This window comes from Neolamprologus multifasciatus, chromosome 2, assembly GCF_963576455.1.
Source record: "Neolamprologus multifasciatus chromosome 2, fNeoMul1.2, whole genome shotgun sequence".
Taxonomy (NCBI): domain Eukaryota; kingdom Metazoa; phylum Chordata; class Actinopteri; order Cichliformes; family Cichlidae; genus Neolamprologus; species Neolamprologus multifasciatus.
This window is the reverse complement of record NC_140440.1, coordinates 5,930,187-5,951,141: the sequence shown is the minus strand read 5'-3', so window position 1 is coordinate 5,951,141 and position 20,955 is coordinate 5,930,187. Positions and strand designations below refer to the sequence as shown.

Here is a 20,955-nt window from a genome sequence, read left to right as displayed (position 1 = left end):
CAGATTAGAAATACATGTAATAAATACTTTTTACAATAAATTTGACCTTTGTTTCTGCTCCGAATAAAACTGTTCCCCAGAGACTGTATGAATAGGTTACAGTTAGCATAAATTAAAAAAAAAAAAAGTCATAATTAAACTGATTTATTAAATAAATAGCTTTGGAAATTCAGAATGTTTTATCCAATAAAGAAAATGTGCGAAATAAAAACCGTTTTCATGTCTTTAATAGGTTAGAACTGGATTAAATCAGTTTATGAATCAAAATCTGCAAAAATCAGTTTCAATCTCATCCCGAATTCTTAAGCTTTTCATAAGCATGTCTACAGCCAATGAGGGCACACTTCCCCTGGCAGCTCAGCCAATCATCGCTGTCCACGAGGTGCAGCTCCATATGGGCGGGTCGAGCGAGAGTTTCTGTTGACCAATCAGCTCCTGACAGTTGACAGAAAACGTCAAAGTTACGTGCTGGATAACCAATCGGCGACGGGGGAAGGCGGTTACTGCCCTCCAGGACACCACGTGATCCTCCTCAGTAGTTCCCAGGCGGCGCACGGGTGAGCTTGAGGTGAGTGAAAACGCCAATAAATGAGAATTTTTAAAGGGTAGCTCAGCCGAATACAACTGTTTTCTGACAGGTGGTGTTCCGTTCACGTCGCCCGGGCTGTAGTTATTTACATGCTGTCGATTTCTATCCGTTAAATCTCCTCTCCGTGGCTCCTGCGGGCAGTTAGCACCGGGCTGATGGCTAATTAACCGCAGGTGAACCCAGCTAGCCGTCAGCCCGCTGCCGTGGCCTCCGTTAGCGGTTAATAAACGCACCTTAAACCCGAGTCTTGTCCCGGTGATCTGATTTGATTAACATGCATTACAGTCGGGGTTTTTCTCACAGCGAAACTAAAATTGGTCCGACTGCTTTATTCGAAGTCGGGTGTTCCGTAAGGTGCTATGCTAATATTGGGCTAAGCAGGGATCTGGAGGAGGTGGGCGGTGTTTTTTAGGCTCTTTGAAGGGTTTAGGATCAGCTATTAAACTGTCCAGAGAAGACCGCGCTTTAGGATCCGGGTAGCAAAGCCTGCAGGAGGCTGGCAGAAAAAAATGGGTGTATGAAAACAAAACAAAAAAAAAGTTAATCATAAGCTACGCGCTTTCCTGACTGACCTCCATTCACCTGTCCGCTGTCACAGGTGTGTTAGCATCATTACAGGTAGACACTGCAGATTCAGTGACCACTGTGGTCGAATTTTCACGACTTTCACTATCACGGTGAAAAAGTGGATGGAAATGAGCTGATCCTAGGCTGTATGTAAGCACAGGTTTTTACCAGTATGACTTAGAATTACCAGTAGGGGGCGACTCCTCTGATTTTAAAGTAAAACCAGAGCTCAGAGTGAATGCTCTTAGGCTGGTTTAACACGATACTGAGTTAAGCATGATGTTTGGTGTCATTTACACGTTTGCAAACGAAAGGTTGCTGGTTCCTTTCCCGTTACCTGTGGGGTAACTGAGTAGCCAAAAGTATATTTTTTATGGTCAGAAAGAACCCTAGGAAGTTGGGGGCGCTATGGGCGGTGCTCCTTCATCATTGACAGATGACTCTGTCATATCCACCTCTCTCAGATCACACCTGGGTTCAAAACACCAAAACGGTGATGCTGAAAAGCTCAAAGTCTTATGTTAAAGTTGAATTGCTCCATGATCGTGAAATGATCACCATCACATTGATCAGGATTAACATCTGGATTGTTTTAAGACATTTCTTCATTAACTAAACAGTTGATGCTTATCGAGCTATAATTTTTTTCTCTGCTTTTTTCAGGTGTATATGTAAAGTAAGATCAGAATGTTAATATTAAAAAGGGAAACACTGGGCTGTCTGGTATAAGTTAGCAGCTGTTTTTCATTGTAAAGTCTGGCTCAAAGGGCCGCCGCTCGTAGCGTTTACTCCAGGATGTCTGCAGGTGGCGATATAGGCATGTTAATCTGCAGAAATCTTTGACTTTTACTTCCTGTAGATCAACATCACTGTAAGGACAGCTGCAAAGACATCACAGCTGGATGCCCTCTGTAGATTTTTTTTCTTTAAACAAGACTGTGAAAAAATGAAAGGGTACAAGAAGTGTCTGAGTAGTTGGTCTGTCTTAAGTTAGCAAGAACAGAGCGAACTGGTCCGAGATCTGTTAGGCGCACAAGTTGAGATGGTTTCTGTTCCCACATTTAAAAGTAGCATATGTTTGCTTGTTTACTGAAGGAATATATGATCATCTCGCTTAGATTACAGGGGCAATCTTTGGTGGGAATATGAGGGCTTACACACAGTGACTCTTTAATTGATAAAATTACCTGACAAATAAAAACCGTATCATTGATCCTTAACAGAACATAAATAATTCCATTCTCTTCTGCATATCCACTTCGTAGTGGGGCTTCTGCCTATCCCAGTGGTTTACACCCTGCACAGTGTGTCACAGGGGGGGGAAAAATCATAAATTAGAAAAAAATTGAGCCAAAACAACCTGACCACGTTTAAATTCAGACACGGCAGTAACAGGATTTGGGATTTTAATCTTATTTCTGCTCTCTGGTTTTTGAAACGCATCATAACGTTAATTCAAACTGTTTTTTGAAGTCACGACCACAGACTGAGTGAGTTGGGCTTGTTCTTGATTTATTCAGTTTTTTGGGTTGATTGTTCAGCCTAAATGCTAACCAGTCCATCCAGTTTGGTTACAGTTTAACTGACACATGCTGTTTAACTGTACACAACCTGAACACGTGCAGCAGTCTTGAGCTCCACCGTTTGTTCTGTTAGAGCAGCTTTGCATGATTCACAGTTCCTTATTTATGTGACACTGGGCCTCAGTGCAACTGAGATGACTGAATGCAGATGTTGCCATCTAATGACATCACAAAAACCCAAGAGGAGAAAAAGCTGACACATTTCTGTAATTCGTGGCATTATTAATAAGATAAGATAACTCTTTATTGTCATTGCACAGTCATACATAGATTGTACAATAGTACAATGAAATTGGAAAACTGTCCTACGTCGGCACTACATATAACACAACACGACACGATATGACACATCACAACGCAACACAAACAACACAACACAGTATAATAACTTAGTAATAAAAAAAGAAGAATAAGTGTATTTTTATTGCACACTGTTATTATTGCACATTAATTATTATTGCACTTTGTTATAAATATAAATATTGTTATTGTTGTTTTAAACATTGTTACCTCCCCCCTAAAAAAGTCCAGGGAGGTAGCCAATCAGGTCAGCTATTTGCATTGATCAGGGCTATTGCCCTGTTGTAAAAGCTGTCCTTGAGTCTGTTTGTCCAGGACCTCAGCAGCCTGAACCTCCTGCCAGACGGCAGCAGCTTAAACACCCGGTGTCCTGGGTGTGTACCGTCCTGTAGGATGCTGCGTGCCCTCTTGAGACAGCGAGTGCTGTACAGGTCCTTCAGGGAGGGAAGAGGATGTCCAATGATTTGTTGGGCCATATTGATGACCCTCTGGAGTGCCTTTCTGTGTGCTGTGGTGCAGCTGGAGAACCACACACCGATGCAATATGTCAGCACACTTTCAATGGAGCAGCGGTAGAAGACGGTCAGCAGCTCCTTCTTCAGGTCCATTTTTCTGAGGATTCTCAGAAAGTGGAGACGCTGTTGGGCCTTCTTTAAGACTGAAGAGGTGTTAGACACAGACCTCCAATGGAGCTCTATGTGCACTCCCAGAAACTTGAAACTGGAGACCCTTTCCACGCACTCCCCGTTGATGCTGACAGGCTGCAGCTCGGACTTCCTCCTTCTGAAGTCAACTACCAGTTCTTTTGTCTTGGTGGTATTAAGGTCCAGGTTGTTATCTACACACCAATCTGACAGCCTCTGAACTTCAGCTCTGTACGCCGTCTCATCTCCCCCAGAGATGAGCCCCACCACGGTGGTATCATCTGCAAACTTGATGACTGAGTTGTCTGGGTGGGAGCTAACACAGTCATGTGTGTACAGAGTGTACAGTAGGGGACTCAGTACACAGCCTTGTGGAGAGCCGGTGTTGAGGCTGAGGAAAGATGAGGCCCCACTCTAACTCTCTGTACACAATCTGAGAGGAAGTCTCTGATCCAGCGGCAGGTGGTAGAAGGAAGTCCGATTTCCAGCAGTTTAACTATTAGTCTGTCCGGGAGTATCGTGTTGAAAGCAGAGCTAAAGTCAACAAAGAGCAGCCTGGCGTAACGGCCCTGCACTTCCAGGTGAGAGATGGTGGTGTGGAGCATTGTAGCAATGGCATCTTCAGTTGATCTGTTAGCTCTGTATGCAAACTGGAGCGGGTCGAGTGTGGGTGGCAGCCAGGACATGATGTGACGTCGGACCAGTTTCTCAAAGCACTTCATTATAACAGGTGTTAGAGCAACTGGTCGGTAGTCGTTGAGGCTGCTAATGTTAGTACGCTTTGGCAGTGGGACAATTGTGGCTGACTTTAGGCACGGCGGGATGCAGGACTGGGACAGTGAAGTGTTGAAGATCTTAGTGAAGACCCCAGCCAGCTGGTCTGCACACTCTTTTAGGACCTTTGCTGTTACCCCATCTGGTCCGGCGGCCTTCCTGGGGTTCACTGCCCTCAGTGTGCGCCTCACCTCATATTCCTGCACTATGAGGCTTGGGCTGCTGCTGCTGTCTGATGTTTTTGCTGCTGCTGCTGCCTCTGGTCCCTTCACCTCAAAGCGTGCGAAGAAGTGGTTCAGCTCCAGCTTCAAGGTCCTGATGTTCGAACACGCTCCAGTCCGTGTTTTCAAAACAGTCCTGCAGCTGATGTGATGCACCTTCTGGCCAGGTTTTCACAGTTTGAATGAATTATTAGAAATTGGTTGGTGTGAGGAGCAGCAGATGTCCTTCAGCTCTGAGATCAGATTAAGTTACTAACGGCAACTGGAGCCTTCAGTCTGGGTGGATAACAGCCACTTCAGCTGGTTTCACTCAGCTGATTAGGATTGTAAGCTGCAGTTTTATCAGCCAATCAGAGGCCACCTAAGAGTTTATTACTGCCCACAGGCAGCTGGAAAACTGCAGTGTGAGTTTGTGAGCTCATCAGTGAAGTTCAGCATTGTGTCTGCAGCAGGGAACCGAAAGAAAGGCTTAAAGTAAAATTTTTGTCCTTTTATTTTGGAAAGTAAGGTGTATGCATATCCATTTTACACATTTAAGCGACAGCCTGGCAGATGACCCTCCCGTGCACAGAAACAAAACTAACCTGACTAGAATTAAGGACAGAAATGTTTTAAAATTCGGGCTCCTTCAGACCCCTCAAAACGCCTTTGATGCTAAGTTAATGACTAGTGCTGGCAGGTATGCTAATCTGGCTGAAAGGCTAATCTGATTAGCTGGCAGTCTGCTGAGTGAGATGTACTTAACTTCAGGATCCACTTTTCTTGCCTTTCTTAATCTTAATACACTTCCTGTCATGTGACCAGATTGTTTTGTTTTTACTTGGCACCAATCGGACTGATTGGTAATTTGATTACCTTTTAGAGCAGCTCATGTCTCAGCATAGATGGATGATGGTTGGAAAACCAGCTCAGATGAGACAAATCTGCTGGAATAAATATTAATAGAGACACTTGAGGTCAGAAGGTTTTGCACTTCCTGTCATGTGGTGATCTGGATCATGAATCTTATCCTCCTCAGATTTAATGGAGGATGATGAATGATGGAGAACTTTGTCTTTAGATTAGTCAGCCAGTCTAAATTTTTTTTCTCATTTAAATACATCAGCAGTCTTATCACTACCTGAGACTGCTCCGCCTGCGGCTGCACCTGCACTGCACCGCACCACTTCCATTAATATCTATCAGATGCAAAATCAACTCCAGATCCGTCATTCCCTGGTTTCCTCCAGATTTAGGTTCTCTGTTTGGGCGTCCACACACATTATTCTTCTTCTGCAAATATTTGAATTACAGAGTATGTATGTATGTATACACAGAGTGTATATGTAGTATGATTATATTTGTAGCTTTAAGAAGGCAGGCTACAGCTTCTGCTGACTGATTTCAGTGAGCTTGTTTAGTTTTCCTTTTAGGAGACCAAGCTCGGCCGTCAGTGATTTTAGCAGACGTTCCGAGTATTGGTTTTACTTTTTTCCAGTGTACGTGGCGATGTCCCTGATCATCTTTATCACTTTCTTGTCAGACTAAAATTCTTTTACTGTCATTAGTGGCAAGCATCAATGTAAGAACAACTGTAAACCCAAGTAGCAGTTGGGGTTGCTGAGCCCTGATGTGACGAATCTTTTTGCCAGATTTTTACCTGCTGATGTTGTAAAGTCTTATTTTTTGTTGTTTGATGTGGTTCAGGAACACAAAACCTTTTTGGGCCTGATTATTCTGATGGTCACTGAACGCAGCAGCTTAACGTTAGTTGTGTAATCATGGCATTGCTGCACTGAAAGACGACAGGAAGTCAGTCATCAGTCATGACTGACACAGCATCTCATGTTAAATAACCCGTAAAACAACTAAGGTAGTGTGTGTGTGCATTTCTGCTTGTACCGGGGTGCTGCTGTAATCCCTTGGGGTGTAATCTCATTAGGGTTAAAAGGAGCCGAGGAGCACGTCCTGTGGGCGCTCCGTGGTTGGTCACCATGGTGATGGATGAAACACAGGTTGGCAGTCTGTTAATGATGGGGCGACTGTGTGGATTTTTGTTGTTGTTTATAAAATTTAAAATAAAAACAATAAAATGAGAGAAATCTCTGTATAACTAAGATTATACTGTATAACTAAGGTTTTTGGCCCGGCCCTGCTTGCTATCTGGGTGTGACGGGTTTTCTGCTCCTCTCAGTGCAGACTATGAATCAGCGGGTCGGTTTGTTTGTTCTCCTGGCGGCGGGCCTCCTCTGCCTCAGTTTGGCCCCCGTCTCTCGGGCTGACGATCTGGTCGAAGACGGTCTGGATGGCGACGATGCCGACGTGGAGGACGAAATGGACCTGAGCTTGGCTGAGGACGAGGATCTGGAGGACGACGTGCAAGATGATGCTCCACCTGCTCCTAAAACCCCTCCCAGTCCACAGGTAAGACAGCTTTATTTATTTTTTATTTTATTATTAATTAAAAATGTGTTTTTCATGAATTCTTGTTAATGATAAATTTGCAGATGGTAGAAAATCTTTTTTTGTTTTTTGTTTTTTTTAGTTTCATATAAAGTCGTTAAAGTTTATTTTCAATAGAAGCTGTAGTTACATGGGTCTGCACACTAGGGGCCACCAAACTAAATCAGCCAGAAACCATCTCCAGGTCCAGATTTTCCATCAGTTCCTAAAGTCAAATTCTGAGGCTCCACTGAGCCTTCAAAATGGTCCAGATTCTTTCAGTCTCAGTGAAATGATCAACATGGCTGTTCTCCCAGCTGTTACAATCAAGTTTAACTTCCAGCATCCATGAAAAACACGAATTACAAGATTTAACTGAGTTGGCAGCTTGTTATCAGCTGCTCTCCATTTACAGGTGATATCCCACATGCTGACTGAAGGAATAAACTAAAACGTACAAATGTTCTATAACTTTGGAAGTAAACAAATGCAGAAAACTAAACCGCACAGGGAGGATGGAGGAAGAAGGTTAAACTGTTCTCAGTAAAAGTTAATGTTGAGAATACCTGATGGGCAGATGAAAAGGGATCAAACTTCAGCCAAGAGAACATCTGAGACAAGGTCATTAACAAAAATAAAAATGGCACATGAGAGAGCAGCACACCAAGACTGAGCTCCTGGATGTAAACCTGACCATCACTGATGACTGGTTTATAAAAGGCTGCATATGATGCATCAGTGACGTCCTCATTTTTATTTACTGACGTGTTAAAAAGGTTTTTTTAAAAGTTACTTGTTTCTTGTTTTTCTGAAAGCTGTTAAAATTGTTTGTCTAAGTTTTTGGTTGCATGAATAAAGTTAACTCTATTGAAGTTTTTACCTGTGAGGATTATAACTGCTCTGCTCTCAGCGTTTGTTTTGGCTCATTCTGAGGTTTTGAATGTTTAACCCAGAAGTGTCTGTTACCCATTAACCAATCAGGTCAGGAAGTGGGTCTGATGAGAGAGTAGTGATCTGCCCTGCTGATCTACTGACCTGCATTCTCTCTACAGACACAGACTGGACTAAGAGTCGGACCTCAGAATAATTCAGTCTAATGATTTAACGGGTGAATTTTCCTGGAGTCGGCAGGTTTTAGACAGAAACCTGCTCGTGAATTATTTCCACAGTTTTGATCATGTTTGCTTCACTTCCAGTCTGACTGGTTATTCAGAGTGGAGCTGAGGTAAAGAGAACACACCTGAAAGGCTTTGAGCTCAATCTGAGATAGGAAGAGGAGGACGAACCAAACAAATGTGTTGGTTAACCTGCACATGAGGATGTTATAACTTACTTTAATTTCTTCACTCAGGTGACCTACAAAGCTCCTGAGCCGAAGGGGGAACACTTCATTGCAGAGTCTTTTGATAAGGGGACACTGGATGGGTGAGCACCACACACGCATGAATCATAACCTTCACTTACATGTTTTATTTTTCTTACTTTAAAGCTTATTACACGTGCTAGCATCGCACTAATGCACGCCAACTGGTCAGTTAAGGATTTAAGGACACCCCCTCACTGGCCCAGAGCCAGCTTGCTGTAACCTAGTGATGGTTTGTTTGTAACATTAGCTGATTTAAACCTATCAGATCAGCCCAGAGTTTGGAACAATTAGCTGAAGTTATTCTCCCAGCAGTTATCAAGACAATCGATTAGTGAAACAGTCATATGGTTTAATTTGATCATCAGTTTCATCAAAGAAAAGCCTTGGTGTTTGATTTGTGAAAAATGCTGCCGAGGAGTCGGTGCACACGTGTACATCTACCTGTAAACCTCAGAGCTGCGCTCAGGTCATGTGCCAGCTCACTCCCGGTGGCTACTTGGCGGGGCCTGGCGCCTGCTGCTCGGTCAGGCCTCTTCCGGGGCGCGGGGGGCCCTCGGGCCTCCGGCCTCTGTGCCTGCGGCTCGGTTCACTCGGGCACAGCTGGCTGCCGGCGGGCACGCCGGTGCAGCCCCCTCTAGCTTCTGCCCGGTGGCTACTGGGTGACCCCTCGTCTGGGGATCCTCAGCCCTTCCCATGAAGGTGGCACGGATGCCCCTCCGGTGGTCCTCCTTGGGCTCTTGCACTCTGGGGCCTCTGGATGTCTGGGGCCTGGATCTCCTCCATGCCTGCTTCATGCCCTGGGGGACGGGGCTATGGCTCTCTACATCCTCTAGCAGACCATTACACGGGGAAACCATTTGAATACAAGCGCGCCGATCCACACAGGTGTGCACACGGGTGTTCACTGTTCGTAGACTTAAATCACACCTTTCTTGGCTGCTACTTCAAAGCACATTGTGCGCTGTCTGTCCTGCGTGCTGCACAACAACATTCAATATTTAGTATTTACTGCTGTTTACACTTAGCTAGATTAATGCGATGGTGTTGTGTTTAGTATGTTGCTCTGTTTTGGTTTTTTTGCTTGTTTTCTATTCTTTTTCTCTCAACAGGTGATCCCGGAGATATTTTTTTCCCCCCTTTCTCACTGTCCCTCTCCCCTTCTGTTTTTCTTTTCCTTCCTCTTTCTTTCTCCCTTTCCTATCCCTCACTCATGTCTGTCCCGTCTGTAACAACTGAAAATAAAATAAATAATAAAAACAAAGGTCGATCAAATGGACCAATACGGCAATGCCATGATGATCCATTTGGCAAAATAAATCCATTGGGTATCCTTGTTGGTCTTCAGACAACAATTCTGACGGCTAAAGAACCAAATGGGACAGGCGGGGAAAAAAAAACAAAAAAACAAAAACCTCAGAGCTGCGGCGAGTCGTAACCCTCTGTGTGCTGTTTCAGGTGGATTCTATCCAACGCCAAGAAGGATGACGCAGACGAAGAGATCGCGAAGTACGACGGTGAGTGCAGATCTGTAACCTCATTGTGTACATGATGACGTGCATGAGCAGTTTTTTACATCAGCTGAGCCTGGGATGTCCTAAAAAGGCCACTGTACCAAAGATTACCGCCTTGTTTTAGTGTTTGTCTGTGATGATGATGATGATGATGACGATGTTAACAGGTAAATGGGCTGTGGAGGAGATGAAAGACAGTAAGCTGCCTGGCGACAAAGGTCTGGTCCTGAAGTCTCGAGCCAAACATCATGCCATCTCAGCCCACCTGCTGCGACCTTTCACCTTTGAAAGCATGCCCCTTGTCATCCAGTAAGGACAGCTTTGATGTCTGATTCACATTTGAAACTCTGATTGGTAGATGGGTGTTCACACCCAGGTGTTCTCAGTCTGAAAGGTACTGATCAGCAGTGTGATATGTCTGTGTTCAGGTATGAGGTGAACTTCCAGTCGGGTATCGACTGCGGTGGCGCCTACGTAAAGCTGCTGACTGAGACGCCCGACCTCGACCTGGTCAGTGCGATTCCCACACACGTTAATTCAGTTTATTAATGATGCCGCTTCAAAAAGAAAAGCAGGACAGTGACTTAAAAAGGTTTTAAATGTTGTTCGACTCGTGATCTAACTCACTAACTCATCTTCCTGTCATGAGGCAAATCTATGATATATCTATGAAATGTTGTTATTGATCACTCAAATAAGTGACTGATAAAAACATCTGCAGGCTACAAGGCAGGTAAGCGCTGTAACATGTCCGTGTGTGTCTGCAGGACCAGTTTGTGGATAAAACTCCGTACACCATCATGTTTGGACCCGACAAATGTGGAGAAGACTACAAGCTGCACTTCATCTTCAGGCACAAAAACCACAAAACCGGAGAGTACGAAGAGAAACACGCTAAGAAACCCGACGCCGACCTGAGGACATACTTTACCGACAAGAAGACTCACCTGTACACACTGGGTGAGACGCACAGGCTGCAAACGTGTTTATTTCTGCTGTTTCTATGTTAACAAGGGAGTCTGTGGACCCTGGCCTCTGCTGGACGTTAGAGGAACTGCAGACTTTGATTATTATTTTTTTCTTTGAGTGCCTAACTCGTCTCTGTTGCCCCCAACAGTGGTGAACTCTGACAACAGCTTTGAGGTGTTGGTGGATCAGACGGTCGTGAACAGCGGCAACCTGCTGACGGACATGACCCCCGCTGTGAACCCCCCCGCTGAGATCGAGGACCCTGATGACCACAAACCTGAGGACTGGGATGAGAGGCCCAAGATCCAGGACCCGGACTCCGTCAAACCCGAGGACTGGTCAGTACAAGGGTTTCATTTTTAGTTTGCTCGAACTTTCATCCAAGCGTTTGACCTAAAGAAAACAAACTGAGCCACGGCTGCACGACTGGAACTGAAGTAAACATGTTTGCAGTAAAAGCGTCACGGGGTCAGTCTCGATTTATAAGTGGACAGTCCGATCTGGTTCAGAACGAGGAGTACCGGCTGAAGATGGCAGAGAGACACAGCTGATTATGTTGCTCAGTTATTTCTGAGATCGTTTACTTTTCCTGAATTGAAGATCTTAACATTTAAGTAAGTTTTAAAAAGGGAAAAAATAATTATTTTACAATTTATTTAAAAGGGGGAAAATAAAGTAAACCCTCCGTAAGTGTAAAAAAATAAATAAATTAAAATCTGGAGATTGTGCTGCTTCTTACTGTACACTTCAGTAACAGATTCAGAATGTATTAAAAACACAATCCATGTCTATTTAGAAATCAAAGGCTTACTTCATGTTTCCCTTTAAGTACAGTGACCTCACAGCAGCTATATTATTGGTCAGATGATGTCATTAAAAATGCTCCAAAGGCACAAAAACTGTGCAGAGGTCCAGTTCAGAGACTCCAATTAGCTGAGGGGAACCCTAGGAGACAGCTAGCAGCTACGACCTCCTGTGTCACAATCCACCTGTCATTGGGACTGACTCACTGCTGGAGCCTCTGCTGGATGTTAGAGGAACTGCAGGTTTGGTGCTTCCATGTTTGCCACTCTGTGACAGCAGACTTGGGTTGTTGTGTGTTTGCAGGGATGAAGACGCTCCGGCTCAGATTCCAGATGAATCTGCAGTGAAACCCGATGGCTGGCTGGACGATGAGCCCGAGTATATCGGAGACCCTGACGCCATCAAACCTGAAGACTGGTGAGTTACACCTGCCTGTCGGCCCGGAGCAGGTGGAAGGAAAGAAATGTCTAAAGCAAACAGAGTACAGATTTTCTTTTCACTGTGAACCGCTTTCCTGACAAAGCCCGTGGATTAATCCACTGCTGAAAATAGTCCCAGTAAAACCTGTATTCCAGTATAAAGAAGATAACAGAGTACTCTTCGTGCCTGTCAGGGATGAGGACATGGACGGAGAGTGGGAGGCCCCTCAGATCCCTAACCCCGCCTGTGAGACCGCCCCCGGCTGCGGCACCTGGAAACGGCCAATGATCGACAACCCCAACTACAAGGGCAAATGGAAGCCCCCCATGATTGATAACCCCAACTATCAGGTGAGTCTGACTTCAGTGTGAGGTGATCATTAGATGGAGGGGGTGGAGTCTTTTGGAGGCTCTCCTCACCTCCGACCCTTTGTGTTTTCAGGGCGTCTGGAAGCCGAGGAAGATCCCCAACCCGGCGTACTTTGAGGACCTTCACCCCTACAAGATGTCACCGTTCAGCGCCCTGGGGCTTGAACTCTGGTCCATGACCCCTGACATCTTCTTTGACAACTTCTTCATCACCAATGATCGCAACGCTGCAGAACGCTGGGCCTCTGATAGCTGGGGGCTGAAGAAGGCAGCAGAGGGCGCCGCTGAGGTGGGTCCATGTTATTAGATCAGATTAAATTCAGTCTTCTGGGATAAATCGGACCTGTATTTGTTTTGGGAGTTGTTGTTTTTGTTTTGTTTTTTCCTTTTTTTTTTAATCAAGTGTGTGCCATGATTAAAGTTTAAAAAGTGAAGTGACACAGTCACCGCCTCATGTTTCAAATGCTCAGGGTGACCTCACACACCTCAGCGCAGCTTCACGGTGGAGCATCAAACACGTTAAAATTTTATTTTTGCGCAACAGAAATGAAAGAAAATTACGTTTCCTTAATAATGTTTCACAAAACAATTGAATATTAAGGACAAAATCCTTTTCCCATAATTTTATTCTGAAAGGTTAACTTGAATATATTCTTCAGTATGAAGTGAAATGTATCAAGTTTGTTTTTGTGTTAATTAGATGATTATGGCTCATGAAGAGATTTGATTCATTTTAGGAAATATTCTGATCATTTGAGAAACCGGATTACTGAGTTTCATGAGCTCTTAGCCAAAATCATCAAAAATAAAAGGATCCCTCTAAATGTCTCCGAGCTAGTGGATATCCTTTAATAGACATGCGTTTCATACTTATTAGCATGACTGGGAGAGATTTGGTGTTCAACTCTGATATCGTTACTGATCATTGAAAAAAATCTGTGAAGTGGATTTATTGAAGTCTGGGTTAACGAGAGCCCCGTGATGTTTCCTCATGTGTGGTTTTTGTTTTGTTTATCTTCCCCCCCCCCCCCCCCCCCCCCCCCCTTGTGGTCGTGCAGCCTGGGCTGGCAGCTCAGATGCTAAGCGCTGCAGAGGAGCGTCCGTGGCTCTGGGTCGTCTACGTGCTCACCGTAGCTCTGCCGCTCATACTTATCTTTGTCTTCTGCTGCACTGGAAAGGTAAAACACACACACACACAGGGTCTGCGCCTCTGCAGCATCAAACTGAAGTTTCCTCATTTGAAAGTCGAGTTTCTGTCTTGATTGAAGTTTGAAGTAAAAGTGAAGCTGTTGCCTCTTCAGAGCACGGAGAGTTTGACATTTTCCCCCACTGAGTGTTCCTGTGTTACTCATTCATTTACATTCTGCTGGTAGTAACAATGCATGACTTTATGTTTATGCCCCAGTCAGCTGAGAAGCTCCTATTAACTGTCAAACTTTCTGTAGTGAAAATATGAAACTTAATATTTACAAGTTAAAATTCAGCAGTTCAAAGAGCCACAGTTCGATGCTGCAAACCCAGCCTTGTGGGGCACAAGCGTGCATACTCCTGGTGCCGTTCTCAGGCCCGGATCAATGGAAGTCTGTGCCAAATCAACCACACAGATCCATCTGCTGTGGTGACCCTGTCAGGAATAAGAGAGCAGCTCGGTGTAATGCTGTCGTGGAGGATTTGCTCACAGGTGGACTCCTGTGATTGGTGGAAATGAATCAATATAAACTGTTGTTATAATTCAAGCTGCATTTTTAACTGTTATTGATAATTGTTTTAAGGTTTTAATTGGACATGAGAAAATCAAACCTGTCCATCCTGCAGTCTGATCCTCAGGGCATCCTGTCATGCCTGCTGTCAAAACCACACATTGTTATTCCAGAGGTTTCATTTAATGGTTTAAGTTGTATCGCACTGATTAATGTCCACAGAGGTCGTCAGGATCAGCTCAGGGTCACTTGAGTCTCACCAGCTTGCAGAAAGAGTTTAATGATGCTGGACGCCCTAACTGCGCGGCCACCACCTCCTCTGGCCCGGTGACTGATACTGCTGCTAGCATAGCTTCACGTCATGTTGTTGTGTTTGTGCTGCTTGTGTGCATCTGTGGTGCTGCAGTGCAGTCTTTGTATGTTTCATTAAACCTTGTCACTCATTGGTTGTAATTGTGACACTGATTATAACTGAGAATTCATGACTGGTTTGTTGGTGTTCTGAATATTGGAAAATCAGGTGAAACCCTTTGCAGCAGACCTGCTGGTGGCACAACTCTGTTCTCCTATTGGCCAACACATTCTGAAAATGCTCGTCTGAAAGGGCGCTCTTTATCAAACGTAGGCAAAAACCGTGAGTGAAAGGCAGTGATGCGTTTGTGAATGATGGATCTGAGAAGGCGGTGCTGCTGTTTAACTCGCTCTACATGGACCAAAGTCCCGGGCCACCTTCACGTCACACCTGCAGCAGCTGCTCAGCCGTGGAAACCGAAGCTCCCGGCAACACACTGTCTGTGCTGATGTTAATGCCAGAGGAGGTTTGGACTGCCTGGCTAGGTGCTGCAGGACTAGGACTGAGAACGCTTGAGTTCAAAGGTTAAGAGATGTGGCCCAGTACTTTGGCCTATAAATACTGTTTCCTATGAACATGTCACATATCTGGCCGTCTCAGCTGTTTCCACTGTGGCATGGTGGCTTGTTCATGGAGAAGGCAGTTTGGTAATAACAGTAAATTACTGTTGCGGGTGTGAACTGCAGTGTGACTTGACTGCAAAAGTAAAACAGTCCATTCATAAATGTGACGGTGCCTTTATGTATTTGTATCAGTCTTAGATCCTCAGCTGAGGGAACCTGAAATCATCGTGTTGCTGTTCCTGCGTCATTGTAGCGCTGGTCCAGGATCAGCATGTTACCCAAGAGTTTAGATAATGCTATTTTAAAACTATCACTAGCAAACCACCACAAGTAATGTAAATTTGGCAAACCTCACTCTTTCTTCTAATTGGCTGCCCCTCACAAACCTCTCAGGTGACCATATCTGGGATATCCTGTCTGTATGACATCATAAAGATCCAAGAGTAGGAAAAACTGATAAACTGAGCTCAGGGGATTATTTTAAATACAGTGAATTCATTATTACAAACTTTGTTTAGTATGAGCATCCACCACAGGAGCGCTTTGAACTGACTTGTTTCCTTCTGCAGAAGAAGAGTTCGGTGTCGCCGGCAGAGTACAAGAAGACCGACGAACCTCAGCCTGATGTGAAGGAGGAGGAGGAAGAGGAGGAGGAAGCCGAGGAGGCTCCGAAGGCTGAGAAGAGCAGCCTAGGTTACTGAGATCTTCAAATTGAATCTGTTTGTTTCTTTTGAGTTTGCAGCTGTTTCTTAATCTGATTCATCTTTGCTTTTCAGACACAGAAAAGAGTGAAGATGAAGAACCTGCAGAGGAAGAGGAGGATGAAGAAAAAGAGAACACAGCTGATGAGGTGAGGCAAAGTTTTATCACAGCAGATTCAATTGTGACTTTTCAGCTCCTTTAACTTTTGAAAAGATGTAAAAATTAATAAATGAAAGTTCATTTTGTATTTTTAGTCATTTATATTTTACAAAGAAAATAATTTTTTTTTTTTTTTCTAAATGTCTTCGCACCGGTCGTTAAAGCTTGTTGCAAAGATAAACTTTAATTTCATTTTATTTTCTCAGATTTGTTTTGAAGGAGTCTGAGACATAAAATGTAGAAAACTTGAAAAAGCCTCAATTCAGTAAAAATGTGGGATGAGCTCAGTCTGCAGCGTGCTGTAAATGTGCTGCAGGTGTAACATCTGCTGCTTTCCAGGAGAGTTCAAACCCCCGACCAGTCTCAGCAGATGGCTACCCCTCACAGAGTCTGGTTCTGCCTGACGTGTCTTCCTATTAAAAGGGAGTTTTTCCTTCCTACTGCCACCAAGTGCTTGCTCAGATGGGGTCCTCTGATTTTTGGCTTTGCTCTGCATAGTCATAGGGCAAGGATGTCAGACGCGTTTTACATTGTGGACTCCATACAACCCACTTTGACGTAGGGCTGTCTGATATAATGATATATATCGGATGACGATATGAAAATGTCTCATTTCATATTACACTATCGTTTGTTTCATGGTGTGGCAAAATAAACTGTTTACTGCAATATTTGTTTCATGGTTTTGAGGGTCACTGTATTGGCTATATTAATTTCATAAAGTTCTCTTATATTTAAAATAACCACACTACGGACGGACAAGCAACTGTTTTTACATGATGTCGTTAGCAACAACGACGATAAACCCAGCGTGTGGCTCCACTGTTCGCTTGTTTATTTTCCACAAACTTTTCACAATAAAGCTCAATATCCTGTTGAGATTTTTCCAAATAAACCTAAATGATGACAAAGAGAAAGACTAGTCAAAGCAAATCCAGGAGCTTATTCCTAAAAGAGGGGCTACATCTGTAGCATGGACATGGTTTGGTTATGAAAAGTCTGACACAGACCAGAAAACCGTATAATGCAAATTATGCTGCAAACCAGTCCCCACCACAGACTCAAACACAACAAACCTCTTCTACTACCTACACAAGAATCATGTGACAGAGTGTGGAGAGAGTTTACGGGTGAGAAGCAAAAAAGAGCCGTCAGGTGCACAAAATAAACCTTAGACTCAAACGTTAGAACAGGCTTTACCCGCAGCACGCCGTCAAATAAAAACAAAGAAAATGGCGGCCGTTACAACTTCTGTCCAAAAGAATTTATAGCTTCATGCATTGGTCAAAACACTCGACTCCAGGTACACGACGCCCAGCTGAAAACATTTTACGCACAAGTTGATTTGCCCGATATTTACAGAAAATGTAAAAATTTTGTGATATATATTGTTGTCGGGACAAATGGGTGAAACCTCCCTTTGTGTTATTATAAAGAAGTTTAACTACACATTTAATCCGTCAGATATCAGAATATTAGAAAAAGAGGAGCAATTTGATGAGTATTTTTCTGTTTTTCTACATGATTAACAGGTGCTGCTGTAGTAAATAAATTATTTACATTTTAAATAGTGTGTCAAATTAAAGAAAAGGGGTTCTTGTTAACAGAAAATAGACTTTCTTTTTTAACCTGTAGATTTTGAAAAAAAAAACCCTGAATTTTCTACAGTAGATTGTAAACACAGCTTTTCTGTCATGTCATTGATCATCTATTACGTAATTACTTTGCTGTAGTATGAATGGTCATGGGGGGTAGAGAGAGGTCTTTATCAGTAGGTGAAGCTGCAAAACATTTAAAACTCTCCTCATTTTTCCAAAGCTGCGCATTGTGTAGGACTGGAGTCTTTCCTGGGCTGACTGTGGCCCACAGGCCGTATGTTTGACACCCTTGTTGTAGGGTTTTTACAGTATAAAACGCCTTGAAGTGACAGTTGTTGTGATTTGGCGCTGTATGAATAAAACTGAATTGAATTTTCCGTCTGAGGCTGTGCAGTCTGTTTCACATGATTTGATTTGAGCAAGTAACATCGAGCTTCCTCTGACTTAAACTGACTCGTCATCTCGCCTTCGTTTCCTCTGCAGAAGCTCGAGGACGATGTTCTGCGGAGATCCCCGAGGAGCAGGAAGCCCAGGAAGGAGTGAAATCTGACTGCAGCCCTGACCTCAACAGCTCACCCCCTTCATCCTTCCTCCCTCTCCCCTTCCTCCTCCTCATTCTTCTTCCCGTCCACTCTGAGGCGATGAGGCCTGAATGGAACCAGTGGAAGCAGCAACGGGAAACTAATCAAGACCTCCAACATGGACACCTGATGATAATGATGATAATAATGATTATGTGTATGAACAGCACCGAGTTAGATTCAAAGGATTTTTGTTTTTCAAAGAGATTTACTAAAACTTGCTGCGTCATTCCTTCACAACACCTGAACACTCGAACCTGCAGGACCAACATCCTGTCCACCGCCATTGCCACCCTCAGAGAGCCCGCTTGAGGCTGTTTTTGTTGAGCTTCCAGCAGTCTCTAGCCTTCCAGCAGCCAAAACATAAGTCAGGTCAAACAGTCTCCAGGTAACCAGGGTGTTAAACAGCCAATGAGAACACTCTAAATCGGTCCCTGGAGGGGCTTAGCCCAGCATCATCCTGCTTGAGCCGCCGTGATCCTGCTGCCTTGTGTCGTCGCAGTCTGGGTGAAAACACCTACTGACCCGACACCAACAGTCAGGATGACTTTAAAATCTTTTGACCAACCGGAAGTCTTCCTCATTCCTTAAAGAGCTTATAAACAGTTGGCTAATCCAATATGTCGTCATCTAGCTAACACAATGTAACTTGCTAGCTAGACTAACCGTTACCAACAGTCAGTGAGTAAGCATCGAAAAAGCCCAATTAGCTTACCAACATGCTGCTAATTAGCTTTGGGATCAGCTTGCCATCATTGCTCGGGTTTTGTTTTGTTTTTAAATTTGATCCACCAGGCTGCTAATGAATGCTACAACAAACTTAGCAACCGTACCTGTGTTAGCAAACCTATAAGCTAACAGCTTGTTTATTACAGTAAATCAGCCTGTTGGTGGTTATCCTACTAACAACCACAGTTTCCTGCTGGCTAATCGGTCGAGCTGGGGATGTTATCCAGAAACCACTAGGCTGTTTCTTCACCCTCCTTAAACCTGGTGTTAGCTAGGTGCTAGTAAAGCTAGTGAGCTGTGTGGCGCTATAACAGTCAGCCCACCAATGCTTACAGCAGCTAGCTGCTAACAGCTTGTGGAGTTCGTTGATTAGCTATCAGTCATGCTAACGTCTGAAATAATAAACTGGTAACACCTTTTCTTCCATTTTTCGTCTTTGTTTTTCTTATGTAAATGTTAGCATATGTTAGGTCGTCTAATTTTAAAAAAAAAAGGTCAAAGGTCACGTACGTGCAACAGTCTGCTGATCTCGGGTATGATAGTTGTGTGAATGAAGGTTCAGCTCATACACACACAAAAAATCTTTAAAATTAAGTTGTTTTGTTTGTTGTTGTTTTTTGTTATAACAGCGGCGCTCTCTGAACATTTGAACAACACAAAAACACTACCACAATGAGGTGCTTAACATCTCAGCTGTCCATCTGTAGAGTCAACCCGCCTGGTGGTCGTTTTCAGGGTGTGGAGCATAGGCGTGGCTCAAAGCTCAGGTGGTGTGAGTAAGTGGACCTGTGAGTTGAAGCAGTTGCCATGTGTGACCACAGGTGGGGCCAAATTCAGAACCAATACCCCTGGAAGATAATCACGTGACCTCAGCATCAGGCTGGGAAAATGCCTGGTGTCCGTCCAACCAACAGTTTTAAGTCCTTCCATGTAGCGCAAAAAAGTTATTTATTCATAGAGTGAGACTTATTTTTCATCTGTCTGTGATAACTTACCAAAAAACAACCATCGTTCTTAAACTGGTAAAACCAGAGATCAGCATATAAACTCTGACTGGTCATGTAACGTGCTGTTACAGTGTCCCGTCTGCAGCCCTCTGGTGGGCCACAAAATCAATAAGTTTAAAAGTTGTCTTTCATTTTCTACCTTGATTCTCTTTTGAGCCTGAAGTCATCTTATATGAAGCAGGTGTCAGAGGTAATGCTGTCGGTGGAGAATCAAACTTAATAAAGAAGGAGAAACTTCATCTTTGGTTTGTGTGATTATCAGAGTTTGGGTGGATCAATGGGAATCACAGAACGAGCCGTATTTATTTTCTCACTAATAATGCTTCAAATCAAATCATTTGCTGTAATTTTTGACTATTCTGATTATAAATCGTTATTGTTCATTCAGTCAAATCTGAATTTTACAGACTTTAACCTTCACTCTTCTGATATTTTCTTTTCCACTGCCAAAATAAAAGTGCCTGGCAGGTAACAATGATTTCAAATATCTGTGAAACTTATTGATGCTCTCAAACCCTTGATCACCGGTTTATGTGCTAATCTTCCTGCAGGACCTTTTTTTTTCTTTTGTTTTTTTTTCCCCGTCTGAGGTGAAACTGAAGCGATCAGCAGGTGGAAAATGATTCCAGTGTGAATCCTGAGCCAGATCCTTTTTTCAGTCAGGACAGGCTGCTTGTGATTGCCTGGTGGTTTATGGCAAGTGTTGAAAGTTTGTGTCAGGTGACCATCTCCTCTTCCTCGTAGGATGATTTTGCTGGCTCTGCTGCTTGTAGTGGCCGTGAAGATGCTGTTGTTTAGGCACGATGGCGTTGTTCATGGCACTGTTGAAGCTGCCTCGCTAACAGACTGTAGACTGAACACTGTACCTGCGGGGGAGACTCTGCCTCTGTAACTCTGCTTTTTATTTTGTTCTGTGTTTGTACTAATGGTTGGCCCGGCCGTCGTCCCCATGTCCACGCTGAGTGGACCTGCTGACAGGAAGCTCCAGCTTTCAATGGAAATACTGTGATGATGGAGCCTGCTCTGT

General features: G+C 43.9%; 1 protein-coding gene across 5 annotated transcripts; it reads left to right on the top strand.

The window, feature by feature from the left end:
* The first annotated feature begins 440 nt into the window (after positions 1 to 440).
* On the top strand, positions 441 to 19,347 carry canx (calnexin). Of its 5 annotated transcripts, none has more exons than XM_085133658.1 (16): positions 441 to 568; positions 6,852 to 7,081; positions 8,451 to 8,524; positions 9,921 to 9,979; positions 10,144 to 10,285; positions 10,405 to 10,486; positions 10,744 to 10,936; positions 11,094 to 11,283; positions 12,053 to 12,166; positions 12,363 to 12,519; positions 12,611 to 12,826; positions 13,596 to 13,715; positions 14,460 to 14,564; positions 15,722 to 15,845; positions 15,929 to 16,002; positions 18,095 to 19,347. In XM_085133658.1, exons 2-16 carry the CDS (start codon positions 6,860 to 6,862, stop codon positions 18,152 to 18,154), a joined length of 1,932 nt encoding a protein of 643 aa, XP_084989784.1. In that variant the 5' UTR covers positions 441 to 568; positions 6,852 to 6,859; the 3' UTR covers positions 18,155 to 19,347. The 5 variants fall into 5 exon arrangements, with proteins under 5 accessions (XP_084989784.1, XP_084989766.1, XP_084989792.1 ...); XM_085133640.1 differs by lacking the exon at positions 18,095 to 19,347 and adding an exon at positions 16,353 to 17,591; XM_085133648.1 differs by lacking the exon at positions 18,095 to 19,347 and adding an exon at positions 16,353 to 17,591 and having other exon boundaries at positions 452 to 568; positions 6,857 to 7,081.
* The last annotated feature ends 1,608 nt before the right edge of the window (positions 19,348 to 20,955 follow it).

What these genes read in the sequence shown, in the direction of transcription:
- canx (XM_085133640.1), top strand. Translation starts at nt 6,860, where the DNA reads ATGAATCAGCGGGTCGGTTTGTTTGTTCTCCTGGCGGCGGGCCTCCTC. An exon ending in AGAGATCGCGAAGTACGACG is followed by an intron (nt 9,980 to 10,143) that starts GTGAGTGCAGAT and finishes CGATGTTAACAG; the next exon opens with GTAAATGGGCTGTGGAGGAG. An exon ending in AGACGCCCGACCTCGACCTG is followed by an intron (nt 10,487 to 10,743) that starts GTCAGTGCGATT and finishes GTGTGTCTGCAG; the next exon opens with GACCAGTTTGTGGATAAAAC.